The 17,612-nt window shown below is 39.8% G+C and overlaps 1 protein-coding gene across 4 annotated transcripts in view; it reads right to left on the bottom strand.

Moving 5' to 3' along the window:
- Nucleotides 1-5,763: 5,763 nt before the first annotated feature.
- TAFA1 (TAFA chemokine like family member 1) overlaps nucleotides 5,764-17,612 on the bottom strand; it is a 666,172-nt gene continuing 654,323 nt past the window's right edge. Inside the window, exon 5 of one of the 4 annotated variants that reach the window (XM_045051845.1) lies at nucleotides 5,764-6,823. In XM_045051845.1, coding sequence (XP_044907780.1) covers nucleotides 6,740-6,823 — 84 coding nt within the window. In that variant the 3' untranslated portion in view covers nucleotides 5,764-6,739. Of the gene's footprint in view, nucleotides 6,824-11,401; nucleotides 12,524-17,612 lie in introns of those variants that run through there. The other 3 variants (XM_045051844.1, XM_045051843.1, XM_019824172.3) reach the window with 3 other exon arrangements.

The raw sequence follows: 17,612 nt of genomic DNA, 5'->3' as shown, positions 1-17,612 counted from the left end.
CTTATGGTTTGACTCTCTCCCTCTCTAATTTTTTTTCCTTCCCCTCCCCCATGGTCTTCTGTTAAGTTTCTCAGGATCCACATAAGAGTGAACACATATGGTATCTGTCTTTCTCTGTAATACTTTGTCTATACTTTAAAGCATTTGTACACACACTCACAAAATTTTTCTTAATCTGTGATTTAAAATATAATACGTCAGCAGTATCTGAATAAATTTTACTTCTTTTAAATCTAAACTTAGTCATTATACACGTGCTCAAGTCTCTAAGTTTTTCATTACGTTTTCTGGCATTATGTGCCAGAGCACTTACACGTCAGAATAAATATTATTTTTAGTATACATCAATTGTCTTGCATTTCTCTTTTATATTATACTTGCAAACTACATTAAGTTTTTGGAAACACATGTACAGAGAAGTTGTAGTATCCATGAATTTCATTACAGGAGGCTTAGGTGATGTCGAAAGGAGGCAGTGCATCTTTCGGGGTTGACAATCACGGCATTAGGGCAGGATTATAAAGAGATTATCTTGTAGGGCGCTGTTCCTCTGACATAGGCCACACATTTCTTTGATGGCATTTGCATGCAGGCAGGCATTGTTCAGCACTAGTATTTGGCACTTTGTTGTTGAAGTCGGGGTAAATGTACCACAATGAAAAATTAATTAACAATGAACGTGGCACCCCTGAGTGTTTCCATTCAACAATTTTCTCCCCAAACAAAACTTTCTCCCAGGGCAAAGGAATATCTGGTGGTCTTTTATTTAGATATGCCTGGAAACAATGCTGAGATCATAATGGGCATGTTAAGACAGGAAAGTGAAATAGAGTTGAGGTTTTGGTCCAGGTGAATTTTCATTTATGGAGTATCCCACTAATTATATGTTACTGTCTTTAATGATAACTATAACTTTAATGATAACTATAATCTGATAAACCATTGGAAAGGTAGTGGAGACATCCCTGGGTAAAATATTTAGTGATGCGTTCAGTTTTACATTTTTGAACCAAGTCCTGCCTTCAGCCATTTTGGTTTTGACCCATGTGTTTTTGGGCTGCTTCCCTGTTATCAAACTTCTGATTGGTTCATCCTTGCAGTTGAAGTTATACCTGATCAAACATCCCGGAAATCTTTTGTCCCATCTCCATAACAAAGGGCTGTCGGTTTCCTGTAAAATTCCTGTGACCCCAAGTCACTCCCGTCATCGTCTCATTATTGCTGTAACTGGCTGATGAGCAATGGAGCTGGCTTGCTCCAGGTGTGGCCAACTTGCTTTGAAGAAACTGATGGCCGGTGAACAATACTTCTGGGTCAGTTAAGGGATATCTGGACATCTGAACGAGGCAACTTGGATACAGGCGGATTCAGTTGCTCTTCAGGGTTTAAGAATGTCTTGCACCATAAGAATCTGACAGTACAAATTATCTCTAATTTTATTTCTACTCTACTGGTAAGAAATCAGGCTCAGCACATCACAAATTCTGAGAAGTACAAAGTTGTGTAGGCATGAATCCTCCTAAAGAACTCCTAAGAGTTCTCTTCTGTGTGAACACCATTCACAGCAAGAAAATCACTAACTCCTATGAAAAGCCTATTGGGTACATTGTTCTTACCTTCACTGAAATATATTTAGTTATAAATTCCATACACTCTTTAGAAAACTAATTTAGTCCCTCTTCTAAACGACAAAACCTCCAATATTAAAATTTTTTTTTTCAACGTTTATTTATTTTTGGGACAGAGAGAGACAGAGCATGAACGGGCGAGGGGCAGAGAGAGAGGGAGACACAGAATCGGAAATAGGCTCCAGGCTCTGAGCCATCAGCCCAGGGCCTGATGTGGGGCTCGATCTCACGGACCGCGAGATCGTGACCTGGCTGAAGTCGGACGCCCAACCGACTGCGCCACCCAGGCGCCCCAAAACCTCCAATATTTAAATATCCTTAAATATCCTTCTCCTTCTTGATCTGTTTATTCTTTTTCACAAATCTAAACATCATGTCTTTCAACTATTCATAACCATCAAAACTACTTTCTTCTGCCTGCCTGTTTGGTTGAACTTGATTTCACCATCTTATATTCTCAATGACCACTTTGACTGTAGACCATCTCCAAGATTTGTCTGCATACGATGTGAATACCCTCTTTCACATGGTTAGTAATAAGACAATGCACTGGACACAGCCAGGACAGAACTCGGGTTTCTGCTACTAGGAACCTCCCTCCAGAATACAATCATTCCATGATTTAGAAACATTTGAATATGGCTATTCATTATGGTTATGAGCCCACACAAGTTTTTTTAAATTTTTAAAAATTTGTGTATTTTTGAGAGACAGAGACAGAGCACGAGCAGGGGAGGGGCAGAGAGAGAAGCAGGCTCCAGGCTCTGAGCTGTCAGCACAGAGCCCGATGCGGAGCTCGAACCCACGAACTGTGAGATCATGACCCGAGCTGAAGCTGGACGCTCACCGACTGAGCCACCCAGGCGCCCCGCCCACACGAATTTTTACTATCATCCAGCCTTTTCCATAATAGACCAGGGGTCAGCAAGCTTTATAAAGGGCCCACTGCTAAATATTTTAGGCTTTCTGAGCCATCAGATCTCTGCTGTAGCCATTATCCAACGGCTGTTATAGTGCAAGTGCAGCTATAGCCAATATGTAAACAATTGGCTGTGTCACAATAGAACTTTATTTATAAAAACAGACAGCAGGACAGGTTTACTGTAAGGGCCATAGTTTGCCAGTCCTTGGCCAAGGACACCTACCTTGCTAAAGTCTAGACATATCATATTCATCAATTTCTTCTATTTTCTTATTTTTTAATGCTTATTTATTTCTCAGAGAGACAGAGAGAGAGAGAGAGACAGAGAGACAGAGCATGAGGAGGGAAGGGGCAGAGACAGACAGAGACACAGAATTCGAAGCAGGCTCCGGGCTCTGAGCTGTCAGCACAAAGCCTGATGTGGGGCTTGAACTCACAAACCATGAGATCATGACCTGAGCTGAAGTCAAATGCTTAACCGACTGAGCCACCCACGTGCCCCCAAATTCATCAATTTCTTAAAGTCTTCCGGACTAGTTAAAGAAAATAGGCCAATGAAAAAAGGTGTCTGGCATGACTTTTTTCTTCTCAGTGAACACCAGTTGGCTCCTGGTGATCACTATTTTCCCAATTATTCACAAAAATTCCTTAAATGATCTACTGCAGCATCTTGCCCTGGGCTGGCTTCAGGGTCACTGGTCTATAATTTTAAAAATTCACTTCCTCTTTTTTTAACAATTGTAGCTATACTTAACCAATATTAGACTTCAGGTGTCTTTTCCAGATATCTCAAAATTCCCCGTCAGGAGTGTAGTCATTTTTTGATCGTTTTGTGATTTTTTTTCACACAGGTGGTTATACACTGGAGCTGGCTCTTACTAGCTTGTGGGGGTCAATCACACACATCTCTTCCCTACTTCACATTCGTAGCTTGAAATCGGCCATGACGCGAGTATTTACAGTGCAGAAATCAATGGATAGTACAAAGCAGGGCTTCCCCCCTCCCCCCATCACTGCACAGGGTGCTTGAATCATTGAGGAGAGCTAGATGCTGTCTTACAAACCTCTTCTTCTATGTGATATATACATTATATTACTCAGCCATCAAAAGGAGTGAGATCGTGCTATTTGCAGTGATGTGGTTGGAACTAGAGTGTATTATGCCAAAGCAAAATAAGTCAGTCAGAGAAAGACAAATATATGATTTCACTCATGTGTGGAAGTTAAGAAATAAAACAGATGAATGTACGGCGGGGGGGGGGGGGCGGATAAAGAGGGAAACAAGCCACAAGAGACTCTTAGAGATAGAGAACAAACTGACGGTGGATGGAGGGAGATGGGTGGGGGATGGGCTAGATGGTGATGGGTATTAAAGAGGGGATTTGGTATGATGAGCACCAGGTGTTGTATGTAAGCGATGAATTACTGAATTCTACTCCTGAAACCAATATTGCACTGTATATCAACTAACTAGAATTTAAACGAAAATCGGAAAAGAAAAAAAAAAGGGAAACCGCCCCCACAAATTTCTTCTTCTATCTTGAGTTTCTCTCTTAACAATATATTCCTTTCAGATGTTTTAGGCAGAAGATAATTTTACTGACAAAAAAGAAAATAGAAACAAAGTAGTTGGCGTGAGAAAAATCTGAATTTCTATCACTTTCCTGGCTTTAGGCAGTAGATTTGTCCCATTTGCTTTGAACATAGCTACAAGAAGTTGTTTTTAGCATGATCTTACTATTCCTGGAAGTCAATTTTAGTCGTAAATTCATTTACCTTTGTAACGATAGTCTTAGAGGTCTCTGTCACTCTTACATACATATAATCTTTCCTGAGTATGTGACTGTACCAATTTTTCACTTACGTGCTTTAAAATTCCACACTGGAACTTTAGGCCAACATTTTCTCCTGTTGGGATGATTTGGTATCGCCTGCACAGGATGTCATTTCTGAGAACCCCTTCAAGAAGTGTAAATGATTCCTTAAGTTAGGCCTAGAGATTTGGGTTCTTCACCGCATTTTCTAGAATGCCATACTTGTTTTACCATTTGGTGAAAGAAAATACCAGGATTAGAGACAGATTTGAAATTTTCTCGTTAATAATTCACTTGAAACTTTGCTCATTGATGATGAGGCTAGGTCGAATCACAAGGGACTAAAAGCTTTCTCACTATGATCCACTTTTATGAGATGTGGCACAGCCTTATTGGCTAATCAAGATGGCCTTGGATAACTAAGCCTATTAAATGGAATCTACAGATGTAGTTGAGATGTGAACGCAAGCTCTTAGCTTCTCCATAAAAGGAAAAGCATGACTCGTTGATTTGCCCCCGGTTTTGACAGGAAAATTCTTCATACATGTTTACTAAATAGTATAAAAACCTCCTTGCCGGTACCTTCAGTTCCACTTGTGTGCCCTTCCCATCTTTTTCCCTTTTTGGACTACAGTGGTCACTTTAAGATGGCCTTAGGTGGGTCTCTCCATAGGAAGGCTGGGAGACAGAGATTTCCGTGCAAATAGTATAGATGAGAGATGAAAGTATGCAGCCCTGGCAAGGAAATGAGGCAGCGAGACAGGAAATGAGAGGAACCCAATTAAATGCATCTTTATGAGCAGGTTTGGGGCAGCTGGGGATCAATCCCACTTGGTTGTCCAATACAATAGCCATTAGCCACAGCTGGCTGTTAAATTACTAAAATTAAATAAAAATTGAAATAATTTCTTATGTCACAGTTGACACATTTCCAATGCTCAATGGTCACAGGTCACGATAGAGAATATGACTCTGAGTTGTGCCACCTGCGCGAGAGAAAACTGGGAAATTTGTACATTGAGTCCCAACTGCCAATGGTTGATGGTTGCTCTCCTTCTTGCCTGATACATCTGGTCTACCATGCATGTGTATGGGACCAAGGAGACGATATGGATGGACACTAATAATGTCAAGTGTAAGTATAAATGAGATTGTGTCACTCCGTGGTTAAAAACCTTTTTACTGGAGCGCCTGGGTGGCGCAGTCAGTTAGGCGTCCGACTTCAGCCAGGTCACGATCTCGCGGTCCGGGAGTTCGAGCCCCGCGTCAGGCTCTGGGCTGATGGCTCAGAGCCTGGAGCCTGTTTCCGATTCTGTGTCTCCCTCTCTCTCTGCCCCTCCCCCGTTCATGCTTTGTCTCTCTCTGTCCCAAAAATAAATAAACGTTGAAAAAAAAAATTTAAAAAAACAAAACAAAACAAAACAAAAACAACAAAAAAAACCTTTTTACTAACATCTCTTCCTGGCACAATATAGATTAAACTCAAACTCTGTATAGCCTCATTATCTGACTCCAAGTTTACCTCCCCAAACTCAGGTCACTTTGCTTTAACTACTTCTCTGACAGCAAACTGAAAGAGTTTTGCAAATACAATGAAGTCCTCCGTGGCTAAGGCCTTGGTACATACTAATCTGCTCACCTCCTGTCCTCTTCATGTCCTCAACAGCATGACTGTTGCCTGCTACCCTCTAGTTCTTAGCCTAAATTTCACCTCCTTGAAGACAGGCTCCCTCACTACCCTTCTGCCTAAAGTTCATGTTTCCTTCCCATTATTTACTTTCTCGGCTCCTTTTGCATTTATTTTATCATGATTTATGATTATTTGTTCATTTTTGGTTGGTTTCCCCCAGAATAATGTAAATTCTGAAGTTATCTCCAGTATCTAGTATTGTGTCTGACATGCAGTAACTACTCAACAGACACTTGCTAACTGAATGACGACTGACTGAAAGCAATCTTTACCAGTTTAGTAGCTGTAAGAGTGGACAATGAAAGGTCATACCTCTGCAGTAACAAGGGTTTTATGGGAACCTGCTTGGACAGTTAGCCCGAGGGACAAGAGGCTGGATGTGGGGAAAAAAGTAGCCAGGTAATAACATCGTGTGTAGTTGCTGAAAACTGTCTTATGTACCAGATGGCTCAGATCATTATCAACTGGATAAACATTCTGGACACCAGCAAGGTGCCTTCTCCAACCCGCAATTGCTTGCTTGTATCAATGGCATTGCTCGAATGTAAGTTACATTGACATTTTCCAGTGGTTTAAGAACAGTAGCCAGTGGTAATGGCAAATGGCAAATCCTACAAAGTGGAGCAAGATCGGTCTAGACATTTAACTTTCTAGAAAGAGAATATGAAATAACATTTTGGCTGTTTTACCTAAGTTTGTTCTTTGGTTTACCTTGAGTGGGGCTAGCATTGACACAGGTAGCATCTAGGTGACACATAATCATAGGAATCTGAAAGAAGAACAAAACAATCATGCTTACGTACTGATTTCCACTTATAAAACATTTCCATCTTCTCTATTTCCCTGGTCCTCCCATAACCTTTAAACTTTGGGCACAGTCTCTGCTTTATAGACATGAAAACTCAGAGAGAGAGGGTATAGGATTTTCTAGGTTGTAAGTGGAGAACAAGGACTTAAATCTTTGGGGGGGGGACTTTTATGGCTTACATTTTAGGGCTTTTTTCCCCAAAAAAACAGTGCCCTATCAGCCTGAAATGTGAAAGAGAGGAGAAAAGTAGCCATGCTGAGGTGAGCGGCAGGTGGGAGGGGCAAGAAACCTTGAGAGTTTCTAAATCTGGGGGAGGATCCAGATCAGGGGCAAAGAACTCAAGAACCCACATGTGTGGCAGCGGTATGTGGAACACGGAAGCAGAGAGAAGAGGCCATTCTGACTGGGCACCCAATTTGTAACGTTCTTCAAATTAAACGCGCAAGCTTCTCACGTCTCTTACCACCAGCAGCTGGGATCTGCTGAGCTTGCACTGCCCTCTTCCAGTCCCTAAAGTTTACTCCCGCACCAGCTCGTGGCCCCCAAGCTGAAATCTACAGATTTATCAATTTACTCCATTCTAGACAGCAGATGACCTCTTTGTGTGACCACGGCGTGATCCCGATCAAGGATAGTTGGTGTCTATTGCTGCACCCACAGTATTTTCCGTAGAAAAGTAAAGCAGTCGGCAAGTTAAGCGCAATGATCTTCAAACAAGCTCTATCTCCGTTGCTTTCTCTACCACCGGAGGAGGCACATGATAATGCCAATCCATGGGAATCGTGTAATTTTAGGCCAGATTTGCAGACTGTTATTTCATGGACAGAACAGAGTCTTCAGCCACTTTCTTTTAATGCAAATCCAATGTGTTATAAATTTCTGAAATTTAGAGAATTCATACAACCCTCTGAGTTTCTGGATTTTCACAAAACAACAACAATCAGAAGAACTGGGCCACCCCGGCTCCCTACTGCTGCGTGGCAACAATAGTCTGGGACCAAATGCTGGCTGCTGGAACCGTGGTGTCCCATCGCCAGTCTCGTCACTGTGGCCCTACGCGTGAACGGGTGACCCTTGTTAATTAACTTGTGTTTCCCGACTAGCTCCCGTAGGCACATATGCCTCTTAGGCCTTGTTTGAGAACTACCCTTGAGCCAATTATAATTCCTTCCAAGACATATTTGCAGACTTTATTAATACTAAGAAGCCACTTCCGGCCCACTTCATGAGGTATGACCACGCATCCATGTAACTTGGCGACACGGCTGACAACCACTGACTTACGGCAAGTCTGGCCTCAGGTTTTCCTCAGCACATTCATGCGAGCCTATTCTTGGGTTAGCGCCTCTCAACAGGTGGGAATTAGGGCTACAGATATAGTGCCTAGTCTATAAATATAGTCAGTTATGTCTGGGGTCCTGGCTTTCCTGTGTAAGGACTGGCTATTATTATTTTTAAAAATAATGCAACTAGCTGCCAAAACAAATAAAGGAGGGCTTAACACTTTTCAAAAAAGTGAAACAAACTAAATAACAAACAGACAGATGAGAGCCATTCACTGACCAATGATGTGAGCATGCCAGGCTTCCATTGATATGCCTCTGAGAAGTTTTACAAGGAAAAAAAACACCTGGCTTATTCAACCTAAAAGTTTTAAATCTTAAAAAAAAAGTATTTAATTGCTTTTAGTTTTGAAGGAGAGACAGAGTGTGAGCTGGGGAGGGACAGAGAGAGAGGGAGACACAGAATCCAAAGCAGGGTCCAGGCTCTGAGCTGTCAGCACAGAGCCCGACGCGGGGCTCGAACTCACAAAGTGTGAGATCATGACCTGAGCTGAAGTCAGACACTTAACTGACTGAACCACCCAGGTGCCCCTAAAAGTTTTAAATCTTTAACATGAGATGGGTGTGTGTGTGTGTGTGTGTGTGTATGTGCGCGCGTGTGTGTCTTTCGTTTTAATTTACTTTTAAGTGTGAACATGAGTCTATTTTCAACAGTTTGTCTGAGGTCCATGGGCACTAGGATATCTGATTCGATCACTGCTGCCATTAGTCCTGAGTCCTCCCTTTCCTTAGTACATCTTTTATCTTATTTTCTCACATTTATAAACTAGATGGAGGTGGGTTAGCCCTAGAATTTGCTAGACACTAAACCTTTTATTTAGAAGACAGACAGCTCATCAAAAGGAATACGGTACATTTCTTTGTCAAGGAAACCTTAAGAGATCTTGAAATGAAAGTGTCAAGCTTAATTAAAAGAAAAACTCATATTATGGCATGCTATTTAACCTTCCGGGACACAGTGCATATCCCACGTGAGGAATGTGTGGATCTCCTCATATAAACAATTTTTATACCTTTCATAACTTATATCAGTGACAATGACAAGGTAGCATAAGATGCCACACTATAAAATCACCATACTGTTTTGTGAAAGTTACACTGGATTTCACCAGAAAAAGGATGTTGGATTGTGTGTTGGTGAAAACATTCCTCATCACTCGATAATGGAATAGAGCCAAGTAGCAAAACTTCTCGGTGTGCTTGCCAAATCCATTAATAGATAAATCTAATCAGGCAAAAAAAAGTCAACAAATAAGCTCTACCTAACTGGCAAATCTGTCTTATGAAATGAGCCATATTTTCTTTTTTACCAAGAAACGGGGTCTGGATGAAACCCTTTCCATTTGCTCTAATGGTGTTATGACATTATTCATCATCCTTGGTGCACAAGCTCAAAATCATTATTAGTCATACCACACTGAGCTCTTTATTACCAGCAATACATGATAAAAGTTTTTAAACCACACATGTAGGCATGGGGTAGCTCCTGAATCCCCCCCTAACTGGGGTGGGTCCAATTTAAACACAACGTGACGGTTCACACATTTGTATAAGGGACTTGATAAATCCAAATTGAATTTGATGACATTTACAAATATTTGCACGGTTTTACGGGACGGTTGCCTGATTCTGATGTGGTCTTTTTTTCTCCTTCTCTCTTCTTCCAGGCCTTTCCAAGGGAGGCTAATGCATCAAGTAACCACTACGAAATGAACTGACAGATGTGGGCCTCTAGACTAATTCTTTCATTGACTTACAGGCTCTGGTTACAGAAGAGGAGAGGCTGTGAGTTCCTCATATCGTAAATTATGAGAAGGGTCTGTATGCGCGAGGCCAAACTTCACATTGAGTTTCCATTCAGGACCAACGCTGTTAACAGGGTATTCCAGGAAACAGTAATCTCATAGAAAAGACTACATGATCACGGAATTTGGGGCAATAACAATGCTTGCAGAGTTTTTAATAGCAAACATCTCAGATTAGTTCCTCTTATTTAAGAATGTTAGGAGATGTTACATAAAAATCCAGATTGCTGGTGCTCTTGGAAAAAATTGAAGATGTAACAAGGCAGTGAATATATCCTCACAGAGAAATAATTTCTTGTACCTTCTTACTAGGCAGGGATGTGCTGTCCATTAGTCAAGTATCCACCTAACATGCCTGGATTTGGGAAGATTTTTACTTTGCTCTCCGTGTTTTAGTCTTTCCTGAAGACATACAACACTTTTTGTGCATTAAAGGTTCTGAAAATTTCCTCAGTAAATATCTCTGTTTATTTTATTAAAAATGTTCCCCCAATATATTTGATTAGGGAGGTTTTTTCCTCCCCATCTTGGGATGTACCGTTCTAGGTCACTCTTTGCGTTTAGGATCTCAGTTGTTACTCTGAAAATTACAGGTGAAAGTCGATTGCCAATATATTACTCGGTACATGGAAAGGGACCATAAATTCAAGAGACTGTGATTTGGTTGTATGAATCTTATGCTATCTTCTGGCAAATATTTGCGAAAGTATTTGGAAAGCCTAGATTTTGTAGTTAGGATTCCATTTCCATTTCTGGATGCTTTTATAGGCATTCAAGATGGAGAACCCATCTATCTGATTAGAGTATCTACATATTCAATCAGACTTCAAGTTACACTGGTAGGCATTAAGGAGCCTCTGGATATTACCTGAGGTTTAACTTTAAAACTCCAAACTAGGCGGCCCAATGTGCTGGTGATCTAATACAAAGCCCTAAAACATGTATTCTAGAGAGAAGGCTTTGGAGAAAAAGTAGATATCCTTGCAATATGATAGGTTAAGCAACAGGAATGTATAATACTATTACACTATCCCAGGTAGATAACAAGTAGTTATTTCCTTTTTATAATCATTATCTGAGTAACTTTTAGAAAGAGAAGATGGACAAGAATTTCTTTTTTCGGGATGGGAGCCCCATATGTATTGTCCAAGTGACCGGTACAGAAACCCAATAATGGGATTTGACATTTAATCTTGCTGGCTGAGAACACAGCAGTCATAGTAATGAATTTCTGATTTTCAGAATACCGGGGTTGGAAATATTGGCTGCGATTGTAGCAAAGACGTCATGGAAAAATTCTGGGTGACTACGAGTCTCTAAGCAGGGTGTTCTGTGGATTTGGCTAAAACTGGCTCAGGAAAAATAAATGGCAAATAAAGAGGACAAGTAGGTTTAGAAAGAAGTTATTTACCACTTTAATAGGGCTGTCCAGCATTTGGTCACATAGATCATTTTGAAACCTAATTGCTTTAATGGTCTTCCTATCTCACCAGAAGAGATTTGAATACTCATGAAAAAAGCAAATCAAACATAGAAAGAGGTACCATGATAAGACTTGTTGCTACAGCACTATGTACTTAATGATGCCAGACTTTGGATTTCATTGGAGGACATTTCTGCAGTCTAGGACAGCTATACAAAGCCTTAAGACATTGTATTTACAGAACTTATTAATACAGGGATCCGTATTCTACCATAATTTTGCCAGAGTCTTAATAGCACGGTGGAGCAGCTCCCTCAAGAATTCTTATTTTTCTTATCTGTGGAAAAGCTAGTAGTTCTAAAAATACTTTCCTGGAAGAGGTTAGGATGGTTATTATATATCAATTGAATATAAAGTATGGTTATGTAAGCCAAGCTTGCATGCTAATATTGCACAGGGTAGAAAGCAATAAAACAGGACGATGTGCTTCCTTGGGCCATCTGGTAGAAACAGAAGGAAGCTCTCGATTCAGTATTGTTACGATGCCTCAGATTCCAGGAGTCCACCTGTAGCTGGCCTTCCAGCGTGAGTGCCATGTTGAAATTTCAGAAGGGCACATGTCTTCCTCACCAAGAGAAAAAGAAATGCAACAAAACAAAACAAGACATCCAAACTCAAAGAGGTACACCAGCCGCCTCAAACTGTGGTATTGTTCATTTCTTGAAGAGAATATATAATATTTCAAAATATTATATATATACATATATTTAAAATGGTACAAAGTAACTATAGATCCAAATTAGAAGATAGTTGATCGTTCTTCGTAATCCCAAAAATTTTCACGGAGAAAACCCTTTTTTTAAACCCACTTTCCATGGTGTTGCCAAAAATGCAGGGTCTTCTCACTATAGGATACTTCATGACACACAGTAAAAGCACTGTGATTTTCTGGTAACCAGTCAAAGTGCAAATAAGAAATCCATTTGGCTTGTAATGTGTAAGATGTTTTAAATTCTTAAAATGTGTTTTCTGCAGAGGTGGTTTTCCTTTGCTACTATAACAAATGCTTCCATTAGGTTCTTGGGTGAATCTGAAACCAAAGAAAGAAAGAAATTTCAGGGAGAAAAGAACAAAATGAAGGCATAAAGAAAGGTGACTAGGCAGAAAATGAGGACATCTTGAATTTTTAGTATGTGGCTTCTTTCAAGTGATCTGAAGCCAAAAATGTTAGTCTACAACCATAGTTCTCAAATGGTGATAAAAAAGCACACTGACAGGCCATCATATTTTTATCAGTGCATTAAAGGTATTTTGCCACAACCGAGGAAATGGACTCTTGGAGCAATGAATAACGATGATTGGCTTCATGAGCATGTCACATATGCAGTTGCACAGAGCCCTGTGCTGGAAAGGGCCCCACACTTCATTTAATGATCTTCTATTGAAGTCTTGAAATTATTACTAATTTTTAAATGAGAGACGCCATGTTTTCATTTTTGTACTGGGTCCTTCAAATTAGGTAGTTAGTCCTACGTCTGATGAGAATTTGAACTGAGTAGGTCATTCCATGACCTTGTCAAGCTGACTTGCTGTGACAGGTAGAGGGGTGGCCATAAGGTAAAGTCACTGCCAAGGTTCGAACACATTTTCTTAGGAACACAGGAGGGCTTTGCAGGTTGAGGAATTCTCCCTCTCAGTGACATAGTATTCAAGAGTAACCAAGAGCATACTCCTATAACTAATGATGCCATTTAATCTATTTGAATATGGCCCAAAGACTCTAACATTCAACAGGATACATGCACAGAGTGTCACTGGTTTAGGGCAGAAATGATGATTCTAATAGAGTTGAAGGTTCTACTTTAGAGTTCTAGGAATAGGCATTTTTCTTCATAATCTCTTGGTTCTTTATAGTCTTAGAAATTGAGTGTTCTGGGTCCAGGGGTGGAGTCCATTAAAAGATTTTAAGGTTGGATAGGAATAGTAATAAAGTTGCCTTTCAAATGTTGGTTGTGCCATGGGCAGCATGTGTAAGAAATCTTCACACATTATTTTTTTATCCTCTCCTTAGAAATGACAGATTCTTCCAAACCTTGGTTTCCTACATTCTGATAATGTGTATTACCTCCTGTTTCCACTGTCTTATTTTTCACCAAAAGGAGGGAGAAAGTGACATTTACAAAACTGAAATGGGTTGCCTTTCTTTTATCTCTATCAACTTACCATCTCTACCCCGTGCTACCCAACCTTAGGCCCTATCCTCCATGTAAGAACAGGAGGTTGGTCATCACATCCCAAGACCTTCACACATTAACTTTACAGAGCAGAGGCTTAAATATATTTATTGGCCAAAGAAATGGATGAGTTCACTTGGACCCAGGGGCAATTGTGATGGCATAAATTGATTTGTTTTTCCTTCTGGAAATTTCCAAATCCACACTCTCTGTCCTACCCTTCTCTCTTAAAGCTAGTTCATACAAAATGGTCTGAACATCAGGATTGTAAAGGCTTTTATAACCCTTGACACCTGATGGAATGTTGAGTGATGAAGCTGGGATGTGTCACAGCTGGAAGTTTGCCCTTCTGTAATATAAAAAACACTGGCTGATGAGAATGGATGGAGATATGTGAGGTCAGAGTCACCGTTAGGAGAATGGGCCCAGGTGAGTGTGGGCAAATGACAGTAGTGCATTTGTGTGAAACATCAATTTGGCTGGACAGCCATTGTGGTGAGATGGGCAGTCTAACACGGCCTTTTAGGGAATGGAACTTGACTCTATGTTGTGTATATCTAACTGTTCATTTTCCCAGGAGTCTGAAAGACACTAACATATTGGGTTGAAGGAAATCCAAAGTTGCTTGATAAGTTCCCAGGTATTATACCAGATTATGTTCTACTATTTTAACCTGTTAATTTTGCCTTCCTAGTGACTTTGGTTTTCTCCTCATTTCCTTCCCTGCCTTGTTATGTCCCCCAAAGCCAATGTTCCCTTTTTATATGTGAATTATTACAGCATTGTCAAACAACTTATTTCCTCTGGGACGAAGTCTGTCTTTATAAATTAAAGCATTATTCTTGAATGCACAGAGTATATACATTTCTTCCTGAATACATTAGATATAGCATCCCCAGCTTATTTTTTTTAAATATGTACTATATTATAGCATATTATGTATTATTATTTCATATACATGAAATATAATATTGATTATAGGGAATTAGCTCATCTGATTATGGAGAGTGGCAAATTCAAAATCTGCAGAGCCAATTTCCCAACAGCGCCCCCAACTTTCAAACTTATGCGTTTTTTTTTGTTTGTTTTTAGAAATGTTTTTATTTTTATTTCTATTTTTGAGGGAGAGAACATGCGAGCAGGGGACAGGGGCAGAAGGAGAGAGAGAGAGAGAGAGAGAGAGAGAGAGAGAGAGAGAGTCTTAAGCAGACTCCACGCCCTGCATGGAGGCTGCCATGGGGCTGGATCCCATGACCTGAGCCACCAGGGGCCCCTAAAACTTATGTTACGTTTAAAGAAAAAAAATAAACCAATATTTATGTAAAACCATAGGAAACTACCTCTTGTGAATATCTGGATTCGTTTGTCTTGCCACAAACTACCAACAGAGTAATTCAATGAAACAACTGAAGCAATGGTCGAGCAGATGTAGTTTAAAATTTAGCCATGAAACTTCACCCAGATGTACCAGGCTTCTTCCCAGGAGGGTTTCTGGCACCAGCTTTATTGTACCCCATGCTGGGTTTTGGAAAACTTCTCAAGGGTGACTACCTTCTTTCCATAAAATGACATTCAGGAAGCTTCCTCTTTCCTAAGACTTATTCTCTCCAGTCTCCTGAAAGGGAAGCCTGTGCCTCATTCTACTTATGTTTTCTCCTTCCTTCTATAGGTTATATTGTCACTCAGATCTAGTTTCCCCAAGGTTCTCCTTCAGACTGTGGCATGTTGTCCTGGCTAGTTCATATTCTGGGCTGCCTGGTCCTTTAAATCAAACAACGAATTTCTACTCTCCACCATCCTTAAAAAATGAAGCACCATGCAACTTTGAATTAGATCACACTTTGAAACATCTTTTGTTTATCTACATTGCACAGACTGCTGAGAATTTTGACTCAGGGTGATTATTTGGGAAGTAATTCATAATAGGAAGGTTTTGAAAAAATCTATATAGGGAAAATGACATCTTAGGACTCTATCTTGCAAATATCTTCATATTGGCGTTACTTTTAAAAAATAACAGTATGACGGAAACTCGCAGTTGCCATTAACAATCTGGGGATGTTTCTTCTGTCGTTTTTTTTTTTTGTTGTTTTCTTTTTCTTTTTTTTTTTTTTTTACTGAGACCACTCTCTTTGAATCGGTCTTATATGTAAGAACCAAAGAGGTGATTTAAAAAATTTTTCCTCTTTGAGAAGAACTTGAATCTTTTATCCTAAAGATTACCTCTTAAATAAGAGTAGAACATTGAAAACCTATGACTCACAATTAAAGTACATCTGTTTATTAACCTGTTTTGAAAGTTAAACTGCCAGAGTCAATACTTGAAGTGTACAGGCATATTTATACTCTGACAGGGAAAAACACATAGGGCATACTAGAAAAATTAATATAAAACCTATTTTGGAGCCTGTGATCTAAGGACTGGTGTTGGCCTGCCATTTATACAGAATGGAAAGCTCCTGTATGTATCAGCTGAAGTTAATTGGTGCCTTTGTGTTTAAAAGTGCTTATTTCACTGTGAATTTCTTTGTAAGGAAGTGGGGAGAAAATTTAAGTCAGTAGTAATGTCTGAGTCCTCTCAAGGTGTAAAAAGTACAGCTTAGTGTTTTCTTTTCCTTCTCTAAAGACAGAGTTGAGATTTATTAGTTGAGTGATGTGTTGCTCACACGACTGTAGAGCAACCTCTTATTTCCTCGCTTGAAATGGATGCACATATCAGAACAGGTACATCCTCTGCTTTCAAACCAACTGCATGGGCGATTTATTTCTCTTGTACACTCAACTGTCGGGTTGCATTCAGCCCACCCAGGACAGTAGCAAACACAGAGGCTGTGCTCCAGCCTCTATTATTGTGATCAGACCTGCACTGTACTTCTGTGAGGAAAGAAAATGTCTAGGATGTATTTACAGTGTTTTAAAATATACTCTACAGAGGCCAAAAAAAAAAAAAGAGTGTTACACAGTCATAAAAAGTAGCATTAACAATTTCTGTGTTTTGTTTATTTATATTCTATTTTCCAAAGAGTCTCCTAGTTAGTACCCTTGGAATCTCACATACTCAAATCCTGAAGTAATTTGACTTGTATTCTTATTCTTGACTGAGTTTCAGGTCTGGAGGAACCATAAGATCAGGGTTTATATTCAATAAAGGGAGATGAGTTATCATTTGGAAGAGGAAATAGAGTTTTGGCAGAAAATACATCAGCAACCTGTTTTAAACAATGGTGATCGAATTCCAATCATACTGATGATAATTCAGAGTATCTGAAAACTGACTTGGAAGGGCGTCTTCAGATTGTTTCGTAAAATTAGTTTCAGGCAAAATGTAACCAAAGGGAAATATGAAATCCACTCTCCATCAGTTAATGAAGATGGTTTCTGGAGGTAAGTGTCATGAACTGGGTTCATTTTTGAATAATCTCTCCTGAGGCTGTTTCTTTGAAGTGAAATATGATAATCCAAGCTGAGCATCTCAGGTGCATGAATGCATGTTAACAAGCTAGGATGGTTCAGGAACCTCTCTTGGCCACAAGCCAATGAGGTATAACAATTTACTGCTTAATGCAGTCAATATAGGCAATGAAATTGGATATGCAGAAGAGTCTCCACTTATCTTATGTATGAAAGATATGTTTTATAAGACATTATGTTTTCCATATCACGAGGCTGCCAGTACCAATGTTATTTCTTGAGAAGATAATGCTGAGAACAAAGATCAATTTAAGACTCATTATATAGGGGTGGGAATTAGAGATGACCTTTTAAATTTGAGTCACGCTTTTGGAAGGCTACAAGTTCAGCATGTTGGGATTTGTAACTGGTGGATCTGGCTTTCAACAATACCCAGTACATTAAAACACATATATACACAACAGGGCTGAGAGCCACATGATATACATACATAAAACCACACTAGTTATTAAAATATTGACATGATCGTAATGA

This window comes from Felis catus, chromosome A2, assembly GCF_018350175.1.
Source record: "Felis catus isolate Fca126 chromosome A2, F.catus_Fca126_mat1.0, whole genome shotgun sequence".
NCBI classification, from domain to species: Eukaryota; Metazoa; Chordata; class Mammalia; order Carnivora; family Felidae; genus Felis; species Felis catus.
The sequence above is the reverse complement of the archived record's forward strand: the minus strand, read 5'-3'. Positions and strand labels throughout refer to the sequence as shown.